Here is a 24324-nt window from a genome sequence, read left to right as displayed (position 1 = left end):
TGGCCCAACAAATACCTTAATGAAATGAGGAAATCATTAATCTGAGAAAACTATTGTCAACAAGGCATGTATCTATCTAAAATGTTCATCACTACTAAACATTAGGGCTTCAAGAACATTAGTTGTTAATCATTAATCAAGTCACAAATGTCAAATATATACACAAAAAGTATCTATTTACAGTTATAGCCTTGCTAAAGATCAAGAATGTCAACATACTTAAAAAAAATTTTTTTTTAATATTTATTTACTATTGAGAGACAGAGAGACACAGAGCATGAGCAGGGGAGGGGTAGAGAGAGGGGGAGACACAGGATCTGAAGTAGGCTCCAGGCTTTGAGCTGTCAGCACAGAGCCCGACACGGGGCTCGAACTCACAAAGCGTGAGATCATGACCTGAGCTGAAGTCAGTCACCCAACCAAGTGAGCCACCCAGGCGCCCCAAGAATGTCAACATACTTTGAGAGAAGTATGCATTATAGAGACGCAATGGTCAAATCACTTGGTTTTTAACCAGAATTTTTACAAACAGTCCTTTGGTTATTTTAGAGACATTCTTGTTTTAAAAGGTATGCTCTTATATCTATGAAAGGCAACAAATTACAATGTGAGAAAGGCTTTTGTATTTGCATATGCCATACACATTAAAACATAATGGCTTTAAACAATTGTACTTTGTACAGTTTAAAAGCAGCAAATGGGTAATTTGCACATAAACAAATCTCTGCATATTAAGACCTAACACTATCTAAAATGAACCCATGGTAAGTTTCCTAAACACTAGAGAAGGAATTAATAGAATTTTAAAATGTATAACTGTCTTGAATCGTGCTACAACTTCTATTATAAAACCTTATATTGGATATTTCTAACAATCATAGGTGAAATTTCACAAGATCTTGCATTACACTTAGCACTATAAAAAATGATAATCTGGGGGCTCCTAAGTGGCTCAGTCGATTGAATGTCCAACTTCAGCTCAGGTCATGATCTCGCAGTTTCTGAATTTGAGCCCACATCAGGCTCACTGGTGTCAGCGCAGAGCCCACTTTGGATCCTCTGTACCCCTTGCCCTGCCTCTCCCCTGCCTGCATGCTCTCTCTTAAAAATAAACATTAAAAAAATGATAATCTGGATGGTCTACAATTTAATGAAAAAGGACTAATACATATAAAATAATTTAACTAAAAAAAAATCTGCAAGGAAATAAAAACCAGATCAGGGCAGTAAATATAGACATTTATGAGTCCCTTATTTTGAACATTCATTGTGCATGAGCATAATAAAGGGTTTTGTTTTTTTCAGAGATTCAAACTTCTTGGTTCCTAAGGTTTATAATACAACTAGGAAGTCCACACCTGAAGGGTAAAATTGCTACCTGTGGTTATGATTCACAGTTAGTAACATATTAGAAGTCCACAGACTAAGAGAAATGTTCCCATCCTCCAGATTATGACAGTGAATCATACCTAGATAACTTAAACTTTGAGACAGAAATGGAAACAAGATCATCATCCAGGGTGACTTGTAGAGTTAACAGAAGTTGCAGCTGTAGGCACCTATCTGGCTTAGTGGAATGAACATCCCACTCTTGATTTCAGCTCAGCTCATAATCTCACAGCCGTAGGATTAAGATTTACATCAGGCTCCATGCTAAGAGTGGGGCCTGCTTGGGATTCTCTCCCTTTCTCTCTCTGCCCCTTTCCTACTTGCATGCACACTTCTCAAGTATTTTGCCTAGCATAAAAACAGACCATTTTATAACTCATCTATAAAGACAGTCAGGAAAAAGGTACATGTGTTTTAGGATTCCATCCCCAGCCAATGTCCACCCTTTAAAAGGTAAGACTATAAACAGGACCTAAATGAAGTTGTGATTTGAAGTCAAAAGTCCATGTGAAAGAAAATGCTGGGGTGCTTGAGTGGCTCAGTGGGTAGAGCATGCAACTCTTGATCTCAGGGAGTTGGAGCCCCACTGTGGGAGTAGAGAATACTTGAGAGAAAGAAAGAAAGAAAGAAAGAAAGAAAGAAAGAAAGAAAGAAAGAAAGAAAGAAAGAAAGAAACAGAGAGAGAGAGAGAGAGAGAGAGGGAGGGAGGGAGGGAGGGAGGGAGGGAGGGAGGGAGGGAGGGCGGGAGAAAGAAAGAGAGAAAATGCTATTTTCTGTACAGCTTTGGGAAAACAGGTGTGTAACTCTTTGCCACAAGTGGCAGGTCAGCACACACTTGTTGCTATCTTCAATAACAAAACGGTTTTTTGATGTACTATTAATTACAAAAAAAAAACTTTCTCAGAATAAAATTAATTATGCCTAAACTGCACTCAGTAAGTAGATATTCTCATATCTAAGAAATAGGTATAATTTAGTAGTTACTAATCTAATTTACTTTCTAAGTTTAGAATTAGTTGGAGCCCATTACTATGTCTGATAGCAATAAGAACACGTAACTGTAAATGTTTAAAGGTTAACACCAAAATACCGATCTTTTGCCAGTTTACTTTAAGCTGTGACATGAATCTATAATACCTATACTATTTATAAGTTGGGGAAAAAAGGAACTCTATAGCTCTGGCAATAGTACTGCACTGTCCAACCTTGAAATGGAATGTCATAGCACATGTTATATGCATAAATGACAGAAAGATATAGATGAAAGACATAGTAAGAAAGAGATATCACTGGTTCACACGACTTTTCAAAAATCTAGATTATCTGAACTCAATCATTACAACATTACAAAGAGACATCCAAAAGAATAAAGGAAAAAACCTAAAATTGTAGCTTATATTAAAATATAAATTTAATCTTTTCAATTTTCATATTCCCCAATATGGATTTCCTCAAATAGAGATCTTATTGCATACAAACCCAAGACACTGTTGCAAAAATGTCAGAATTTTTATTTAAGGAAACCTCTTCTAAAGTTGGCAAGATAACTCTGTTTCTCTATCCATAAAGTTATTAGCCTTGATGAAACTTACAGGAGTATTCAGTGTTATCGGCTATTGTTTACCACTCAAGAGTAAAGAATTCCAAATTATTTGACATATCTAGCAAGGACAAAATTCATTGGTCTGATGGATATTTGCAACCAGAGAAATTTTACATATAATGGAAAGAAGCAAAAAAAGACCAACTCTCCCTCCCTCCCCAAAAAATAAAAACAGCACACTTCTCTTTTAAAATTTTACCCGTTTCCTAATATTTCTTTTTTGTAATCATTCAACCCATTTTTATATATTCTTTACATTTTCCTCAGTAGAGGTCAAATTCAGGCTAGTGATTCAGATACCAAAATGTTTTAAATTCTATTATTATAAATCTTAAAGTACCAAATAAGAATTTTTAAAAATATATTTTTAAGGGGTGCCTGGGTGGCTCAGTCAGTTAAGTACTCTGCTCTTGATTTCGGCTCAGGTCATGATCTCAGGATTTGTGGGATCAAGCCCCACACTGGGCTCTGTGCTGATAGTGTGGAGCCTGCTTGAGATTCTCCTTCCCTCTCTCTGCTCCTCCCCTGCTCATGCACTCTCTCAAAAATAAATAAATATACTATACCTATATCTATATACATATATACATATATATATATACATATATATATATATATATATACATATATATATATATACATATATATATATATATATAAGTAATATGCAAGTAATTGATGGAAGCCTTAAAAATACTAATATAGGGAGACCTGGGTGGCTCAGTCGGTTAAGCATCCAACTCGTGTTTCCTGTTTTCAACTCAGGTCATGATCTGATGGTCCGTGAGTTCGAGCCCCATGTCAGGCTCTGCTCTGACAGCTTGGAACCTGCTTGGAATTCTCTCCCTATCTCTCAAAATAAATTTAAAAACTTAAAAAAAAATACTAATCTAGTCTGTATAAACATTGAATGCTTTATTTGGAAGCTACTAGAATATATAAATATATAAAATCACACAATAGCGTAATGTAGTTTCACTGTTCAAGCTTCCCTAAGAAACTGGAATGATTCAGCAATGTAATTCTTATTCCTGTCTTTCTGATCTATTACCTTTCAACAAATAAGGCAAAATACTTAAATTTTAAAGAAAAAATTACCCAAGTAAAGTTGTTCTTTAGAAATAATGTTTTCTAAGCTGCTTTTAAAAACAGTTAAGTAGGCAGCTCTACAATTCATATAAAATATTTCTTCTTCAGTTAGTGGAAATTTCTTTGTTCGCAGACTCTCTGAAAGTGCTGACTTCTGACAGGAGAAAGCTGCATCTCTTCCTGGACTGATGGCCATTCTATTAGAAAATAATTTTAAAATTTTAGTCAGTGTTAATCCCCTAAAATGCAAATGTAACCTTGCGTCTCAAATGGGGTAGGGGTGGAGGAGAGGAAATCAAGGCATTAAAGGTTTCATATCCAGGGAAAAGTCCAATATTATAATATGCATATGCTTGTATTATCACATGCTAAACTAGAACAAGCCTTCAGCAATTTATATATATGTGTGTGTATGTATATTTGTATATACACACACATATATACAAATTATACGCATGTAAATAAACATTATACATACATATATATAAGCTATACATACATGTATATTTAGAAATCAACTATATATAAGAAAATTTATATAAAGAAAAATATATATATGTATATGAGGGAGCCAAAAGAACAAAGCCAAAGCAAAGATGTAATATAAATGCAAAATAAGTATCATACAGCAAAGGAAAAGCAAAATAGGATATTCTCTCAAAATAGGATAGCTGAAGTTAAGTCTTCATAGGGTTGTCATGAGGACTGAATAATACACGGGGAACATACAGAACAGTGCTCCACATAATAAGTGCTAAATAAACTGTAGAAAGAGTGAACTCCACAACAAGGAGAATTCGGATGTCATGTGATTGACAGTTGGCATCCCTCACCTCAGCAGGATCAACGAGGTCATTCCACCAACATCTCAATAATGTAGGCCCACATTTTGAATAACTCAATTTTTAAGATCCCATTTATAGCATTATTGTGAGATTTTACTGCTTTCATCACTAATAATAACGTTGTGGCATTATATAGCACCTCTGCTCATAAGGCTTAAAGAACTATCATACATCTCAATTTATCCTTATTACAGTGGTCAAGTATTTTTTTGCCCCTTTTACAGATAAGGAAATTGAGGGACAGAGATGTCACCCAGCTAGCAGTAACAAGAGGCAGTAAATTCTGATAACAGTTTCTTCTTTATTAACGTGAACGAAGGCTTCTTGTACAACAGTTACTGTGAGGCGCTAAATCGTGCTGGTGGTCTAACAGCTTCCAACATTATTTTACCCAGCTTTGACTTCTAAAAATACATTCCAACCTAATAAATTGAATATTTCAAGTTCAACAATAAGACGACACAGGTAGGGTCCCCTTCAGGACTCATTGGATTCTTACTCAGGAGGCCTAAATCACTTGCACCTTCTTGAATTATATAGGTCTTTTACACTTGGGAAAGAAAGATAATAATCGCTTATCATGGATGAAGTACCCTATTTATAATACACAGACTGCCTGCCTGACACTTTCATATTACACCAGATTTAGAAGGACCCCATAGGGATGTGGTGTCACAGTCTGGTTACTGCAAATTGATATCACTATAATTAAGCATCAGTTTTAAACACATATGCGTGCACACATCTCCTCACAAATGGGGGGGGTGAAAAACTGTTCCAATAAGAAAGGAAGAACGAATGTTCATTTTGCAGCAAGCAATTTTAAAATTTAAGTATTTTTTTAGGCTCGTCCTCGAATACTCTTTCCAAATAAGGTGACTCCCTCACGTGGAAATCCCACAGTACAAATGTTCCAGAATTCTATTCTTTCCCTTTCTGTGACGAGAGACGAAACGGAAGCTTAAATAAATATATAACTGCACCCCTCAGGCTTAGAAACCTCCCTCATTTAAAACTCCAGCGCGAGACCAACACAGGGGCCCAGAGAGCACACTGTAGCAAACGGCTCCATAAATAACCCGCCACACAATACCAAGAAAAATAAACTGTTAACAAGCGCCTAAGGCTTCTAAAGGGCCAAGTGAAAGCAGAGCCGCCCAGTCGCCGGCCCTACACCGTGAAATACATTTCACAGATGATCGCGGACAACCTCTCTGTTTTTGTATTTCACGACGACAAAACTGCGTATCGGGGTACATTTGAGGTACACACGGACCAAGCGTTAGTAGGACAGAGAAATAAAAGGTGACAGAAAAGGAAGCCGGACAGCGAGGCAGGGCGCGTTGCAGGGACAGAGACCGCGAGCTGTTCGCTACCTAACTCCAGCTCACAAACGAGGAAGCGCAGGCAATTCTCTCCACGGATTCCGCGATCCTCTCACTGCAGCTCAACAGACCTCGGCCTCTACTTTAATTGCCATGGCAACGGCACCTCTCCGCCACCGGAAATAAGAACCAGAGCACCTCCCCAAACAGTCCGGGTAGAAATCTAGGGCGGTAAATCCGGAGAGGACAGAGACGGCTGTGCCGCTCATTTGTCGGGGTCTGGAATGGCCAGAGTGGAGAGAGAGGGTTCTCTGCTGCACTGACAGGGACTGGATGAGGTCCTAGGTCCTTAGCTAGACTCCCCCCACCCCCCCGCTTCCCTCAAACACTCGGATCCCTCGTAGAGAGGGAGGGTGTTTCCAGCGGTCCACCTTGTGTGTGACACAGCGTCTGGCGCCCGCAGGCCCGCGCTTTTCGGACTCCAGCGTTTCCCTCCGGAGAAACTGCTTTAGGAAGACGTTGCTCAGTTCCTTTTATCCCGCAGTGGTGCTCTCCTGAATGTCGAAATGCCGTAGGTATCTACCCTGAGCCAACCCATGGTTGTTTTCTTGGGCCCCTCTATGAGTAAGAAGAGTAGATATTATGTTGTTAAAAACAAAAGTCTGTTATTTTACTACCAAAAAAATGGGTTTATTCTAAAGCAACAAAGCATTGCAATTCGCTGCACGCAAGCTATGGCAAAACCATAGGTAAGTCCAACAAAGGAGAGAAGTTCTTTTATGAAGGAGGAGGAAGGTGGGAGGGGTTTTTTGACCCAAAGTCTACTGGAGAACAGCCAATTCAGGTTCAAGGTGATGATGACGGTTTCTCGTTGGCTTAGTTGCAGGAGTGGTCTGTATCTTGTAGGAGACGCAGTGTACGTCTTTCTCTGTTAAGACCTGTAATTAATGACTTTTCGTGTTGAAATTATTCTATTGGGGTCTGTGAGAAGGAAAGCCAGATGTGCGAGGCCGGATAACCCCCCTTGCATGCTTTTGGCTTCTGTAATCTTACTTGCCCTTTGCCTCAGCCAACTGCCCACGTGGCACAACTGGTAGTGCCCCCCCCCCCCAGCCCCAACCTTTTTCCTTGAGCCCCTGCAGTCCCACCCACCTGTGCAGCTGATAGAAAGTTTCAAAGTACTCGGAAGTTAGCCAATCATAAAAGAAGGCCAGTGCCAGAGCTCGCGCTCAGCTTTTGGAAGTGCCTCCCCTAGGCCGGCACCGGTGTAAGTGCGTGTCGCTTGTCGCTTGTGCCAAGTGTTGGCCTGGAAGCCGACAGCCGCACTGACCTCTTGAGCCACCGTTGTCGAAGGCCAGCGGAGAAGCCACTCATATCAGGCCCCTGCGATGGAAAGGAAGGGGGAGCCGCAGGTGGTTTCACTGGACCCCTACCCTCGCTGGGCCCGACAATAGTCGGCCACCGCTGCGCTCAAACGGACTCCAGGTGGAACAAAAAGGCCTGTCCCAGGACGTCGGATCGGTAAGTGTCCCCAGGGACTTCAGACTGAGTTCAGGCCAGCCCCTGAGCCAGAAGGGGAACTTGATCACCCCGCATAGAACAGGGAAGCCCTGGGTGGAAGTGTGCAATCTGTTTGAATGTATGTGTGAGTGCCCGTGCTCCACGGTTTTGGCTACGGAGCCTGAGTGTGTCCTACCATGCCATTCTGTGAAGACCTCATAAATGACTGGAGGCAGAATCAGGTCCACAGGGGCCTGATCCAAGTCAGGTGTTTATACTGACCTGCCAATGTTAAGAGGCATCTAATACCCCTGAGGGGAGCAGCCAGGTGAAGGAAACAACCTCTTCCCTCATAGTTGTCCTGCTACATCATACGTTGGGAGGGACCCATTTAGGATACCAGGATGGGGGAAAATTCCTCAAAACCAACTGTTCTGGATTGTATGATTAAGAATTTTAAAAAGGGATTTTCAGGTGACTATGGGGTCAAATTGACACCCCACCCCACCCGATCCCCGGGAAATTACGCACGCTCTGTGAATCAGAATGGCCTATGTTCAGTGTAAGCTGACCCCCTGAGGGCACCCTAGATGTCCCCACAATCTGAGCTGTTTATAAGGTAATTACAGGGGACCCTGGCCATCCGAATCAATTCCCATTCATTGACCAATGGCTGGAAATAGCCCAGGTCAAACCTCTTTGGGTCTGGTTCTGCATTAATAGTAAGGGACAATGTAAGGTCTTAGTGGCGCAGGCTGGAAAGAAGACTTCGCAGGAAAAAAAACCCCACCCCCCCATCCTCCAAGAAAATTCAGAAGTCCTTCCATTTCTACCACCATATGCCCCCAGTGCCCCATCAATCAAGGGAGGGGAACCTCACCTGCCTGACAGTCACCCCCTGTCAGTCTTGCTTCTACCAGCAGCCAGTCTGCTTCAACCAGGGATACCTGAACTGGTAGGGACACCTTAGGTCTGCGGCTCCAGGTCCAAGGCCCCAATGGCAATGCAGATGCCATTGCAGGAGACTAGGGGTCACCGAGAATAGGCTGCAATGGGACCCTACAAGAGGGGGGGATCAGTTTTCTGCAACCAACTGGTCTGTACTACTGACTCCTCAACTGAGGACACCACATGCTGCCCTACTCTGAGAAGCCACAGGCAATGATAGATCTCCTAGAATCTATATTCCAGACTCGCCACCCTGCCTGAGTCAACTGTAAGCAACTTCTCACCCTTTTCAACACAGAAGAGCCGAAAAATTGTCACTGAAAGCAGAAAATAGCTCCAGTCTCAGGCACCAGATGGACAACTAGACATCTGAGATGGACATCCCAGCTTGGTCAGCCTCAGCTGACCAGATCGGACTGGCAGGAGCAGACTCTGATTATCAAAGACCAGGCTCTGTCCAACTGGGCCCCCATGAGCCCATGGTCAAAATGAAGGTAGGGGACCAGACAATAGACTTCATCATCAACACTGGAGCTGAACACTCTGTGGTGACAAGGTGGCACCTCTATTGGGTCAAGAAGTCACCATCATAGGAGCCACTGGGATGCAAACCCAGAGGCTATTTTGTGGTCCCCAACAATGCCAGCTGGAAGGTCACCAAATAGTTCATGAGTTCCTGTATCTACCCGACTTCCTGGTCTCATTGTTAAGTAGAGACCTCCTAGCCAAGATGGGCGCAAAAATAGCCTTCACTTTGGATGGACAGATGCAATTGCACCTAAATGAAAAGGCCCAACCCATGACTTTGTCCCTGACGATACCATAGGAAGAATGTACTGGTCAAAAAACCACCCCCAATATTAATTGACCTAATGCCTGGGGCCCAACCTGTCAAAATACGCCAATAAATGGTCCCACGGAAGGCACGTCTGGGGATCCAGACACACTTGGACAGGCTACTCAAATGGGACTTCTAAAATGATGCCAGTCCCCATGGAATATTCCCTTGCTGCTGGTGAAAAAGCCTGAGACAAATGTTTACGGCCCTGTACAGGATCCAAGAGCCATTAAAGAAGCAGTCATCAGGCTGCATTCAGGGCTGCCTAACCCATACACTCCTCTAAAACTCATACCCTCTAAGGCAGGATGGATCACATGTCTAGATTTAAAGGACGCCTTCTTCTATCTCCAGCTAGCACCTAACAGCCAATCCCTATTTGCTTTTGAATGGGAAAACCCTACCACAGGGGCAAAAGAACAATTCACTTGGACTAGATTGCCACAAGGATTCAAAAATTCACCAACCATATTCAGTGGGACGCTGGCATCTGACTTAGCCAGGTTTCTGGGACAGGACCCAGGATGTGTCCTCCTCCAATATGTGAATGATCTCCTGCTAGCCAGTCCCACACGGACCCAATGCTGGGAGGGAACTAGGGCCCTTCTCAGGCTACTAGCAGAGGCAGGATACCAGGTGTCAAAGAAAAAGGCACAGATTTGCCAACAGGAAATTAAATATTTGGGCTTCAAAATTACCCAAGGCAAACGGATGCTGGGAGCTGAAAGGAAACAGGAAGTCTGTGCCATTCTGGTTCCCACTACCTGCGGGCAGGTCCGCTCCCAGTTTCTGGGAGCAGAAGGATTCTGTTGGATATGAATCCCAGGCTTCTCAGAGTTGGCCAGACCTCTATACGAGACATTAAAGGCATAAGAAAAGGGGGAGCCTGGGTGGCTTGATTGGGCATCTGACTTCGGCTCAGGTTATGATCTCACGATCCATGAGTTCGAGCCCTGCATCTGGGCCTGTGCTGACAGCTCGGAGCCTGGAGCCCTTTTCAGCTTCTGGGTCTCCCTCTGTCTCTGCCCCTCCCCCACTCACACGCTGTCTCAGTCTCTCTCAAAAATAAATAAAAAAAACTTAAAGGAGTAAGAAAGGTCATCCCTTTTCTGGGGATCTTTTTTTTTTTTTCCAATATATGAAATTTATTGTCAAATTGGTTTCCATACAACACCCAGTGCTCATCCCAAAAGGTGCCCTCCTCAATACCCATCACCCACCCCCCCATCAACCCTCAGTTCTCAGTTTTTAAGAGTCTCTTATGCTTTGGCTCTCTCTCCCACTATGACCTCTTTTTTTTTTTTTTCCTTCCCCTCCCCCTCCCCTTAACATGGTTTCTGTTAAGTTTCTCAGGATCCACATAAGAGTGAAAACATATGGTATCTGTCTTTCTCTGTATGGCTTATTTCACTTAGCATAACACTCTCCAGTTCCATCCACGTTGCTACAAAGGGCCATATTTCATTCTTTCTCATTGCCACGTAGTACTCCATTGTGTATATAAACCACAATTTCTTTCTCCATTCATCAGTTGCTGGACATTTAGGCTCTTTCCATAATTTGGCTATTGTTGAGAGTGCTGCTATAAACATTGGGGTACAAGTGCCCCTATGCATCAGTACTCCTGTATCCCTTGGGTCATTTCCTAGCACTGCTATTGCTGGGTCATAGGGTAGGTCTATTTTTAATTTTTTGAGGAAACTCCACACTGTTTTCCAGAGTGTCTGGGGCCCTAATCAAGAAAAGGCATTCACAACCATAAAAACAATGGGGTGGCCTTGCAGGTTCTAATCCAGGAATTTGGACGTTGGCAGAAACCAGTGGCATACCTTTCAAAACAGATTGACTCAGTTGCGGCAGGATGGCCACCTTGTTTGAGGGTCCCGGCAGCCACCACACTTTTAATCAAGGAAGCAGACAAACTCATGTTGGGGCAAAATCTAAATGTTAAAGTTCCCCATTCAGTTATTAATTACCCTGATGGATGCCAGGGGGCAACACTGGTTAGTTAACTCATGCTCGGATGACACAATATCAGGGACTGCCATGTGAAAACCCATGAGTAAAATTAGAAGCCATAAAAACCCTAAATCCTACCACTTTCTTGCCCACTGTGGCAGGCCCCAAGAGCATGATTGCCTAGAGGTACTTGATGAGGTCTATTCTAGCTGACCCAATCTATCAGACAGTCCCTTACAAAATCCTGAACTCATCTGGTTTACGGACAGCAGCAGCTTCATCTCTGATTTTGAGGTCATAGAGGCAAAGCCCCTTCCACAAGGATGGTCAGCCCCAAGAGCAGAACTGTGGGCCCTAATGAGAGCACTAGAACTCAGTAAAGCAAACAGGCCAACGTATATACTGACTTGCACTATGCCTTCACCACTCTACATATACATGGGGCTCTATACAAGGAAAGAGGACTTTTGACTGCAGGAGGAAAAGAAAAAATTGGGAAGAAATCCTAAAACTATTGAGGGCAGCCTGGGAACAAGGGAGATAGCAGTTACCCACTGCAAAGGACACCAATGAGAAAAAGACTCAGTGTCGGAAGATAACCAACAGGCAGATGCTGCAGCTAAACAAACAGTGGGAGAACAAACAACACCCTCAAAAATCATGGTGGTCCTAGAACTGCCAACTTCCCCAAGGTACACAATCCAAGAAACAAAATGGGTACAACAGGAAAAAGGAAGCCAGACCAAAAAAGGATGGTGCGTACTTCCAGACCAAGTGGTCCATATACTGGAGCAACTAGCCCACCAGGTACGTCTCCAACAGCATGAGCTAGCTCATCCACAAAGGAAAAACTGCCCTTGAAACCTTATTGAGCTGTTACTGTGTAATTGCTTGGCTCCCGTCCCTCTGTGCCTCAGTCTCTCAAGGTGCCTCCTCTGCACTCAAAATAACACCAAATAAGGCCCTACTGAGCCCATGGGAATCCAACACTGGTCAGGCACCCTTCGAAGATTTGGAGGTAGATACTGAAATAAGACCCAGTGGAGTATATAAATTTCTTCTGGTATTCCTTTGGATGGCGAAGAACCCTAGCTATCGCATTCCTCCCTTTGACATCCCTGTCCAGCAGAAAGGAACCAGAACGGTCTTTGCCCCTCCTCCCATGGCAGCAAGGGGTTCCCCAGCCCCCACAAACTGAATTTCTCTAAGAGTGCTACAGCAGCTTAAGAATCAAGAGGGGGGAATGAGAAGGAAAGCCGACAAGAGCACATAAAGAAGGCTAGCCAGATGTCCATGGCCAGATACCCCCCTTGCATGCTTTTGGTTTCTGTAATCTTGCTTGCCTCTTGCATCAGCCAACTGCCCACATAGCACAATCGATAGTGCCCCTCCCCCACCCCCTGTTTTTCCTTGAGCCCCCTGCATTCCTGCCCACCTGTGCAGCTGATAGAAAGTTTCCAAGTACCCAGAAGCTAGCCAGGCATAAAAGAAGGCCAGTGCCAGCGCTCAGGGCTCAACCCTTGAAGGTGACTCCACTGGGCTGGCATCAGTGCGAAATAAACAGTCTTTTCTGATTCTCCCGAGTGTATGTCACTTGTCTCTTTCTGTGTGCTGATTATTTGCTGTAACACTGTAGTTGACAGTTCTTCCTATAACCAATGTTCAGGGTTTGGGTACCCCTTGTAGCCTTCCCTTCTGTCCTCTGTATTCAACTTTAGTTGTCTTTCCCTTTATTAATTTTCACTTTTCTTCCTTTTGGTCAAGATCCTTCTCCAAAGTCATCGCTGATCAAGAGTCAGGTTTTTTGGGGTGCCTGGGTGGCTCAGTCGGTTAAACATCCGACTTCAACTCAGGTCATGATCTCACAGTTCATGGGTTCAAGGTCCATGTCGGGCTCTGTGCTGACAGCTCAGAGCTTTGAGCCTGCTTTTGGATTCTGTGTCTCCTCCTCTCTCTGCCCCTCCCCTGCTCACACTTTGTCTCTCTCTCTCAAGAATAAATAAACATTTAAAAATTTTAAAAAAGGGGTGCCTGGGTGGCTCAGTTGGTTGGGCGTCCGACTTCAGCTCAGGTCATGATCTCACCATCCATGAGTTCGAGCTCCGCATCGGGCTCTGTGCTGACAGCTCAGGGCCTGGAGCCTGCTTCGGATTCTGTGTCTCCCTCTCTCTCCACCCCTCTCCAACTTACACTCTGTCTCTCTCTATCAAAAAATGAATAAACGTTAAAAAAATTAAAAAGAGGTTTTCTTAATTCGCTGGACTTTTGACCCTTAGTGCCAGGAAAGATCTTTCCTGGGTGATGTCACACTCTGGAGGGGAATTATATAGATTGGAAACCTATTGAGGTCAAATTTGAGTGACAGGGAGGGGTAGTAGGGAGCACTCTCAGGCAATTACTGTCTGTAGTCCATATTTATCAAGATTGTAAGCACTGGAGATAATCTTACTGGGTACATTGTTTTCACAAAGATTTGATAGGCAGTAAGTACAGATTCAAAATGACAATGCCAAATTGTGTGATGGTTCTAAACCAGGATCCTCGATCTGAAAGTAGGCAACCAGAAATATTTATTGGCACTTGTTCCAACGTAGGGGAGAAGAGTTCCCCATACGGAGGCAAGCCCAGAGTCATATATACCTCCTGAAAGTCCCTACTCAAAGTGGTTATGAAAGCAGAATGGTGATTACTGCAAGAGCACATGAAAGAATTAACCTAATGCATTTGGGGAGATACAGTGCAGGTGTAAATGTGAAACAATAGCTGGTGGCAAAACAGCAAAACTTTAAAGACCTTTAAAAAGTATTATTATCTCAGAAGAACTGTTGGAACCAAATGTGTTATTAATACAGTCAAGTTGAAAATTCAGAAGCCATGAATTTTGGACAAGAATGCAGAGTCGGTTAATAGTCCCAATGAAAAAGAGTTTCTTCTGTGAATCCTGAATCTTCTAACAGGCCTGGTCCAGACATTTTGCGAAAACTGTCACATCGGATGTTGTCTACTCAATTCCAGGAAATCTTTCTGATCATATGGTATGCAAGTCCAGTCAGGGTTTGATACTTCCTTTAGATGTATCACATGAATCCAAGAGTCCATTCCCTCAGGTTTGGCAGCTCAAGGGTTGGCTAACACTCCCTGATAGGGTCCTTTCCAGCAAGGTTGAAGAGAGTCTTTCTGGAGCTGTTTTTTTTTTTCCCAGTAGATGAAATCTCCAAGCTGCAAGGTGTGATGCTTAAGTTTCTCATCTCCTGGGAGTGAGTGCACTGTGAAAAGATTGCTGTACCAAAGCATGGTTAGTTTTAATAGAAACAGACTTTACGATATTGAAGTATATCTCCTTTTGTCAACTGTGGATCAAAAGAATCATGAGCCAAGTGCATTGGATGTTCTGTGACTATCTGAAAGGGTGAAAGTCTATGAGTTCCCCAGGGAGTGAGTCTGAACTTTAGAAGGAACAAAGGCAGTGGTTTAGGCCAAGGTATTTAAAGGATTTCTACAAATTTTGCCAGTTGAGTCTTAATAGTGCCATTAGTGTGTCTCACTAAGCTTGAGGATTGATGATGGTATGCACAATAAAAGTGGTGTAAAACTGACCATACAACACAGACTTGTTGAAGTACCTAAATGATAAAATGGGTTCCCTAATCGCTATGAAGTTCAACAGGGGTTCCCCAGGTAGGGATAATTTTTTTCTAACAGAATTTTGGCCAGAGAAGAGTCAGTGGCCAGTCTACAAAGGAAAATTTTAGTCCAGTGAGAAAACATACAAACCATGACTAAAGCATATTTATAGCCATGAGATGGGGAAGCTGTATGAAATCCATCTGTGAAAATTGAATGGCCTGTGAAGTAATTTAAAGTGTTTGAGAGCCATGCAAACAGGTTTCCCTGCATTGTGTTTTAGGCAGGTGAGACAAGTGAGGGTAGGCACTTTTTGTGACCTTATTGGTATATCCCCACCAATATTGGTTCATTAACACTACTATTTCATTAGTAGACCAATGATTTCATGTGTGCACAGTGGTAAGTAGTGGAAACTTTAGGATTTCTGGTAAGGCCAGGTTGCGAATTGGTCCAGGCCAGAGTTTTCTCTTTTTATCAAACCAAGAATTATTAGATTTCCAATTATTTTCCTGTTCTGGGGCCCACTGTTGGATATCTTTGGTCAGTTTTTCAAAATTATCATTTAAGAGAACATCCCTTTGGACCATGACAGAGGTTTGACTATTGGTTTCCTTGACAGCAGCATTTTTGGCAGAAATACCAGCGAGATGGCTTCCTTTGGCCTCCAGGGAGTCAAGTTTAGAATGCCCAGGACCTTAATAGGCAGAGAAGCCAACAAAAGTATAGCATCTAATAAATTTCAGACATAGGAACCATTTTTAATTTTATCCCTATTGGAGGTAAGGCAACCTTGTTTCCATAACCTTCCAAAGTCATTAGCTACTCTGATGGCATACGGGCTATTGGTATAAATATTTGCAGTTCTACCCTTGGCTAAGGTACAAGCTCGAGTAAGGGTGTATAACTCAGCCTGTCGGGCCAAAGTAACCAGAGGTAAAGGTGCTAACTCAGTGACTTTGAGGGAGTTGCAATAACAATACCTGGCATACTTACCATTTTCATCCTTTAAATAACCATCAGGAAACCACGAAAAATCTGTATTGGTTAGGGGAGTTTCCTATAAATTGTCACGCGGAGACAGAAGATGATCTGTCAGCATTCAGCAATCGTGAGGGGTCTTGTCAGTGAAGGAGGGGAGAATAGCAAGATTAAAGTTACTACAGTGAGAAAATTATATACGGAGCAGTCACAGGAGGATTTCATAGGAGATGAGATGACTAAAAAGTGTTGAGTGTAATGAAAATTAAGGAGGGCTTCTTGTGCACAGGGCACAAAGATGATTAAAGGGGAATCCCTATTCCTTCAGTGGCTTTGACCAAAAGGCAGTGGCAGGAATGGCTCTGAGGCAAGGAAGATAGCCCTGTGCTACAGGGTCTACTTGTTAGCTATAATATCCTTTGAGTTGGTGAGGGTCTCCATGTTTTAGGGTGAATAAGGGTATTCCCTTCCCTCTCATACACAAAATGGAAAAAGGGAAGTTGGTAATAGGATGTCTGAAGGCAGGGGCTTTATTACACTTTTCTTTAAAGTCCCCAAAACTTGTCTTCCCAATCTTTCCAAATAAGAGGGTCAAATTTGTCATTTTTTAGTAAAGCATCTAGAGACTGAGTCATAAGAAGAGTTTGGGGTCCAATTTCAACAGCAACCAGCCTGTCCAAGAAAGTCTCATAATTGGTGCTTTGTTTTAGGTTTGGGGAAGTTCAGGGTGCCCTGAAGACCTCCTGGATCCAAATGTAGTCCTTAATTTCAGGATCAGGTGTCCTAAGTATCAAACATGGGTTTGAGCAAACTAAGGTTTGTGAAAAGTAAGAATGACTGTCTGTGTAACCCTGGAGCATAACTGTCCAGGTGTATTACCATTCTTCCCAAGTGGAAGCAAAAATATCTTTATCAACTAGAATACTAAAAAAATGCACTGCAAAGCTGAATAACAGTAAAAACTTTGCTTTCAGTGGGAATAGATGTGAACAGCATATGGGGGTTAGGAAAAACAGGGTGCTGAGGAATAACAGTGTTATTTATTGCTCAGAGGTCCTGAACAAACCTGTTTGCTTGGACATTGGGTTTTCTCACAGGTAAACTAGGAGTATTGCAGGGAACTAGTGCAAGGGATAATAAGGCACTGAGCCTTGTAATCTTACAGACTTGATGCCTTGGAAGACTGTAGGGTATTGATTAATTCTGGGGAAAGGTTTTGAGAGATCTGTTTGAATCTTGATGGGAGGTGCAATATAGATTCTACCAACACCAGTTGAAGATTTTGCCCATAAAGAGGATGGTAGCTGATCCAACAGGGATGAGTGATCATTGTCCCCAGACTCAGCTATAGGGCCATCAGAAATGGAGCAAATTAAAGATGTCAGAGGGTCATTTAATTTGACTGATTGGCTATTTTGGTTACTACTATCAAATTTTAGAATTATTTCCCCCTTTTGGGAGAAAGAAATTCCAGCATAATATTTTTCTAAGAAATCTCAGCCCAATAAATGAATAGGGGCAGAGGAAATAAGAAAAGGGTCGGTAGCTCTAAAGCACCTAAACAAAAGGAAATAAGTTCAGAGACAAGAACCTGTTGAGGTTTATTAAAGACCCCCACTGTTTGAACTGCTTTAGTACCTGGAGGCAGGGGCTGTTTCATGGTAGTGGAGTTCACCATTGATATAGCTCCAACATCAATAAGGGTAGAGAGATTCATTCCTAATCTGGAGAGTGGTTTCTCCAAGTTGATTAAGAGGGAGGATTAGAAAAAGCCCCATTGAGCCTTGGAGCCCCACTGAGAATTAGGAGGACATTGGAAAGTCTGGCTAAAGGCATGAAGGCACCTGGAGCCCTTCAGTTTGTAACAGTCTTTTTTCTAGTATGTATGGTGTAAGAAAGTGTTCCAGCTTCATTTTTTTTGCATGTAGCTCTCCAGCACCACTTATTGAAGACACTGTCTTTTTCCCCTTGCATATTCTTGCCTCTTTTGTCAAAGATTAATTGACCATAAAATCATGGACTTGTTTCTGGGCTTTCTATCCTATTCCATTGATCTGTGTGTCTATTTTTTTGTGCCAGTGCCACACTGTTTTGATTATTACAGCTTTGCAATATAACTTGAAATCTGGAACTGTGATACCTGCAGCTTTTGACAATCCATTTTCTTAATGGTGTCCTTCAATAAGCAGAAGATTAAAATTTAGATAAAGTCTAATTTGTCATTTTTTTCTCTTTTATGGGTATTGTTTTTGTTTCTTACCTGAAATTTTATCTACCCTAGTTGTAACAATATTCTCATATGCTTCCTTTAAAAACTTTGCCTTTTCCACATATTTCTATGTTATATCTCAAATCAATTTTTGTATATAGTATAAGGTAGAAGTCAAGGTTGTTTGGTTTATTTTTCCATATGGTATTCCAGAACAATTTGGAAAGATTTCTCTTTCATCATTAAATTGCTTTGGCACCTTTATGGTTCCATTTCTGGACTTTCTATTCTCTTCATTTTATCTGTTCTTATGCCCAAACCACACTGAATTCAGAACCACTTTATAGTAAGTCTAGTTAGTGTATGTACTCCAACTTTATTCTTTTTCAAGAATATTTTGGCTGTTATAAGTCCTTTGCCTTTGTGTAAAGATTTTGAATTTGGTTTTCCAATAGGAAAATAAATGTTTGCTGGGATTGACAGGAAATGCAATGTATGTAAAGATCAACTCGGGAGAACTAACATTTTTAAAGTTATCAAGACTTCAGATCCATAAACTTGCTCCTAGTTAGATCTTTCTTTTCTCTAAGCAACATTTTGTAGTCTTCACTGTAGAAATCTTGAGTGTCTTCTGTTAAACTTATTTTACGTAGTTTAAGAATATTTATTTATTTTTTAAATTTATATCTAAGTTAGTTAGCATATAGTGCAACAATGATTTCAGAAGCAGATTCCTTGATGCCCCTTACCCATTTAGCCCATCCCCCCTCCCACAACTCCTCCAGTAACCCTGTTTGTTCTCCATATTTAAGAGCTTCTTATGTTTTTGTCCCCCTCCCTGTTTTTATATTATTTTTAAAAATTATCATTTTTTAATGTTTATTTTTGAGAGAGAGATAGACACAGAGTGTGCGTGGGAGAGGGGCAGAGAGAGAGGGAGACACAGAATCTGAACCAGGCTCCAGGCCCTAAGCTGTCAGCACAGAGCTGACATGGGACTCGAAGTCATGAACCGCGAGATCATGACCTGAGCCAAAGTTGAATACTTAACCGACTGAACCACCCAGGCGCCCCTTATTTTATGTAGTTTTTAAATGTGATTGTATATGGAAAAATTTAAGCTTCAGTTTCCAGGTGTTTCTAGCTATAACATAGAAATGTAATTTATTTTTGTATATTCACCTTATGAGCTGCACCTTTGCTAAATAGTTCTAATTGCTGTTTTATAAATTCCTTAGGATTTTCCATGTTCGTGACACATCACTGGCAGATTATCAATTTTACTTTTTCCTTTCCAACACTTACACATTTCCTTTCTTTTTTAGAGCTTTGTTAAATAGAAGTGGTGGGAGGGCACATCTTATCTTATAGTCCTAATCTTAGAATAAGTGTTCAGTACTGAGTACAATATGTGTAGGTTTTTCATAGGAATATTTCCCTTTCTACTCCAAGTGTGCTGAGTTTTTGTTTTATCATGAATGGGTGTATTCTTTGTGCAACTACTAATATGACCTCCTTTATTCTCTTTTTGAAAACATTAATTGATTTTAAAATATCAAAACAATTTACATTCTTGGTATAAGCCCCTCTTGGACATATGTTTTGTTGCTTTCATATGTTGCTGAATTAGATTTGCTAATCTTTTGCTAAGGATCTTTGATTCCATGTTCATGAAAATGGATTAAGGACCTAAATATGAAATATATTGGTCAGTAAATTTTTAACAATTCTTTTACCATATTTTGGTATCAGGTTAGGTAGTATCAATGTTGTGAGGATTGAATGAGTTGGAATACGTGTATGTGTGTGTGTGTGTGTGTGTGTATACACTTAAGATTTTGTGTGTGTGTGTGTGTATGTACACTTTAAATCTATTCTGATATTCTCTACCTTTTCACTGTAGTCTTTACTGCACTTAGATTTAAAGCTACTATTTTGGAATTAACACTATTCCAGTTGAAAACTGTTCTGTTCAGGAATTTTTCTTTTTTGCCCTAGGGGAAAAAAAAATCTTTTAAGAAATGGGATCCTGGTGATCAAAATGATTTGAGAGTACCCTTCGCCCTGACTTCTAGGACTCCAGCTGGTTTTATGTTTAAAAACTGTGGTCCTTCGGGCTCTGGGCTGATGGCTTGGAGCCTGGAGCCTGCTTCTGATTCTGTGTCTCCCTCTCTCTCTGATCTTCCCCCATTCATGCTCTGTCTCTCTCTCTGTCTCAAAAATAAATAAACGTTAAAAAAAAATTAAAAAAAAAAATAAAAACTGTGGTCTTTCCTTAAGTACCTTTCTACCTAAATGGAATGACTTAACAACAGTAATTAAGAACTTCAATGGCCATTATGGGAAACTTTCTATCTCTCCAAAATTACTTTTCTCATAACTGAATTGGACAGCCATCGCTCTAAAATTGTCAAAACTGGGGGTGCCTGGGTAGCTCAGTCAGTTAAGCATCTGACTGTTGATTTCAGCTCAGGTCATGATCTCAGAGTACATAGGATTGAGATCCATGTCGGCTCTATGCTGACAGCATGGAGCCTGCTTAGGATATTCATTCTCTCTCTCTCTCTCTCTCTCTCTCTCTCTCTCTCTCTCCCTCCCTCCCTCCCTCCCCCCCCCTTTCCTGCCCCTCCCCTGCTCATGCTTTCCTTCTCTTTCAAAAACAAATAAATAAACACTTAAAAAATAAATAAAATTGTCAAAACTGAATGGGGGGGTGCATGGGTGGCTCAGTCTGTTGAGTGTCCGACTCTTGATTTCAGCTCAGGTCATGATCCCAGGATTGTGGGATTGAGCCCCTCATTGGGATCCACCTGAGTGTGGAACCTGTTTAAGATTCTCTCTCTTCCCTGCCCCCCCCCCCCCCCCCCCCGCCTATTGCATGTCTGTGCTCTTTCTAAAATTAAAATAAATAAATAAAAACTGAATGGGATACCTGTTTGGATTAGTATTTTGAAGCTTCTGAAAGTTTTTGGGAATCTAAAATTGCCTCTCTGCAAAATACAGTTTCTAAATGAGGCAAACAAACAATTAAAGAGAGAAACAAAGGCTTCTAAAGCCTCTTTTCTGCCTTCCCCATCTTCTTTGACTCTGAACATGTGGCAGCTGTCCTGTGCTCAGGTTCCACCTCTGATGCCATTTTTCTTTCACCATCCCCACCTCATCTATTGTTCCCCCATGGTAATCCTTTCACCAAACTTCCCTTTTCCTCTGAACCTCCCCACCCCCTACTCTCTGGGACCTATTAAAACCTGCCCCTTTATTTATTAAAAAAAAATTTTTTTTTTTTAGTTTATTTATTTGGAGAGAGAGCAAGCCTGAGGGTGGGGGGCAACTCTAGGTTAATGTAAGCTTAGGCTGAACTAAGCTATTATATTTGTTAGGTTAGGTGTATTAATTGCATTTTCAACTTGAGATACATTCAACTTAGATGGGTTTATCAGGGCATAACCTACTATAAGTCAAGAAAGGTTTATATATATGTATAGAGAGAGAATGATTAAAACAAATAGGACAAAATGTAAATAAGTGACAAGTCTGGGTAAAGGATAACAAGAACTCTTCTTCCTAGACTTTTTTTGTTTAAAATTAGGTAAAAATTAAAAGTTACCCACAAAAACCTCATCAAGTTGTTTTTAAACACACACACACACGCACACCAATGGGTGGATTAAACAGTAAATGAGATACAATTGAAGAAAGAATTAGACAACTGAAAGAAAGATCTAAAGAAATTGCCCAAATTCACTATACAGGCAAGAAATCTAAGAAATAAGAGTTTAGAGATATGGGAAATGGAACTAGAAAGTCTAAAATTACTTCTAGATGAAGTATATAAAGGAAGAATGAAGGAAAGTCAATATTTGAAGAGATTATGGTTTAGATTTTTCCAGAACCCTTAAGACAGATCCATACAAGAGACTACCTTAGAGATAAGACTGTCAATATGACATCTTTTAGGAACCTGTATTTAACTACCTTAAACAGGATTGAAGAATCATAAACAATTAAAGGACTTAAATATTTGAGATTGAAGCTTTAAGTTCAAAATAAATACAGTGAATTAAATCATTATATAACTCTTTTGTGCCCATCACTGCGTCAGGCTTTGGGGATTCAAATATGAACAGATATTGTGTTTGCTAGGAATTTTAATTTTTGAGAAGGATAGTTTAACAAGAATGTTTAAGCTACCAGTTACCAGAGAGGTGCTAGTACAGGGAGAAAAGACAAACATAGAAATGGACTATTTCAACATGATAAGCTTAGTGAGAGGAACTGCTATAGTGCTGTAGAGTAGAAAGGTCCTTAATGCAAAGTGGACAGTGTCAGGGAAAACTTAGAGATGATTGTGCTAGAATCTCAGGGGAAGGGTAGACATCAATGTGTCATTAAGTTTTATGCTGTAACATATAATACATACAAAAATATTAAAAGATTACCCATTTTCCATATTTAATTCTGGTAAACCTATTTGGCCCCTTTCAATAGATTTTAAAAGGATTAAACTTATGTCCTTTATATGTATGTATGTGTGGTAATACACACATATGTATATATGTTTCTCACAAGCAGAAATAGTAATGAATATTTTATTAATGTTCATTTCTGAGAATACTCATTTAAGAATGAAGTTATGGCGTTTCTCACTTTATTTAGCTCAATAACGATCTCATCTCTATTTATCTTCTGGGATCAATATTCCCGTATATATCCTTTTACTTTTGTAAGAATTCTTTAGCTAATTCACTATTAATCTTTTAATAAGGAAGATGTTGACACACACACACACAAATATGTCGCCCAATAACTGGTTATGGTTTTGACCCGTTATTCATGAAGGATACAGAATTAATCATTTATTTAGGTGCTCTCACATGGTGACCATATTTCTACATGTAATAGAGTAATATTTCCCTCTGCTCACCCATATGTGATAGTGAATTATTGTATCACCACCATGAATGTTGAACACAAAAGAACACAGGCCTGAATGAAAGGAATAATATAAAAAGGATATAGGAGATTCTTCTCCCTTCTTTTTTCATTCTCATATATAGAATGGAAAATAAATCATTTCACATATATCAATTCACACCAAAGGAGTCACATGGGATGTGAATTTGGCCAATGCCTTTCATCAAAAGATTTCTAAGCATCTCATAAGCATACTCAATAATCCTTTAAATGCTCTTGCAATATTATCATCACATTATAGTGAGAAGTAAATGGAAGCACTGGCATAGTAAGTGATATTTTTATCTTCCATTCAGAAATGTCCTACTAGTTTACAGGCCAGTATTATTATCAACTTTATGAAGCTTAGTGAGATTATGTGATTTGCCCAAACTTAGGGGAGGAATTTGGCATACCATCAAGTCTCTCTGAGTCTTATCTGCTTTACTAAGTTTATCTCTCTCCCCACACATACAATCTCTCAGCTCTGCTACTCAAAATGACATTTAGTGTTTTAAAGAGAAGCTCAGAGCATGTAATTTTGTGTTTTTGAGGTGTCATTCCTGGTTCTTAATTAGAAATCAAATGAAAGTTCGTATTTTCTAGAGTAATTTCTTTAATATTGTCACCAGTGTTAGTAATGTATAATGAAACTCTCGGGGCGCCTGGGTGGCGCAGTCGGTTAAGCATCCGACTTCAGCCAGGTCACGATCTCGCGGTCCGTGGGTTCGAGCCCCGCGTCAGGCTCTGGGCTGATGGCTCGGAGCCTGGAGCCTGTTTCTGATTCTGTGTCTCCCTCTCCCTCTCTCTCTGCCCCTTCCCCGTTCATGCTCTGTCTCTCTCTGTCCCAAAAATAAATAAACGTTGAAAAAAAAATTAAAAAAAAAAAAAAGAAACTCTCTGCTTGTTCTTTTCTGACAGAATCAGATAACCCTATTCAGGATACTATCATGTGATAAATTAAATAAAATAGGGGAGGATAGTCTTAGTAATATGACTGATCCTACAAACATAGTTACTTTCTATTTCTCTTCATATGAAATTGCCTGTCAAATGTATTT

General features: G+C 40.8%; 2 protein-coding genes across 3 annotated transcripts in view; one reads left to right on the top strand and one right to left on the bottom strand.

Annotated features, from left to right (window-relative positions):
- Window positions 1–6452, bottom strand: part of EFCAB7 (EF-hand calcium binding domain 7) — a 50092-nt gene extending 43640 nt beyond the window's left edge. For both annotated transcript variants that reach the window (XM_015078853.3, XM_053214182.1), the window contains exons 1-2: window positions 6303–6452; window positions 4091–4278 (exon numbers count right to left, since the gene is read on the bottom strand). In XM_015078853.3, coding sequence (XP_014934339.2) covers window positions 4091–4277 — 187 coding nt within the window. In that variant the 5' untranslated portion in view covers window position 4278; window positions 6303–6452. The remainder of the gene's footprint in view (window positions 1–4090; window positions 4279–6302) is intronic.
- Window positions 6453–6467: 15 nt separating this feature from the next.
- ITGB3BP (integrin subunit beta 3 binding protein) overlaps window positions 6468–24324 on the top strand; it is a 71905-nt gene continuing 54048 nt past the window's right edge. The window contains exon 1 of the mRNA XM_053214185.1: window positions 6468–6822. Coding sequence (XP_053070160.1) covers window positions 6818–6822 — 5 coding nt within the window. The 5' untranslated portion in view covers window positions 6468–6817. The remainder of the gene's footprint in view (window positions 6823–24324) is intronic.

Source organism: Acinonyx jubatus, chromosome C1, assembly GCF_027475565.1.
Source record: "Acinonyx jubatus isolate Ajub_Pintada_27869175 chromosome C1, VMU_Ajub_asm_v1.0, whole genome shotgun sequence".
Lineage (NCBI taxonomy): Eukaryota > Metazoa > Chordata > Mammalia > Carnivora > Felidae > Acinonyx > Acinonyx jubatus.
The sequence above is the reverse complement of the archived record's forward strand: the minus strand, read 5'-3'. Positions and strand labels throughout refer to the sequence as shown.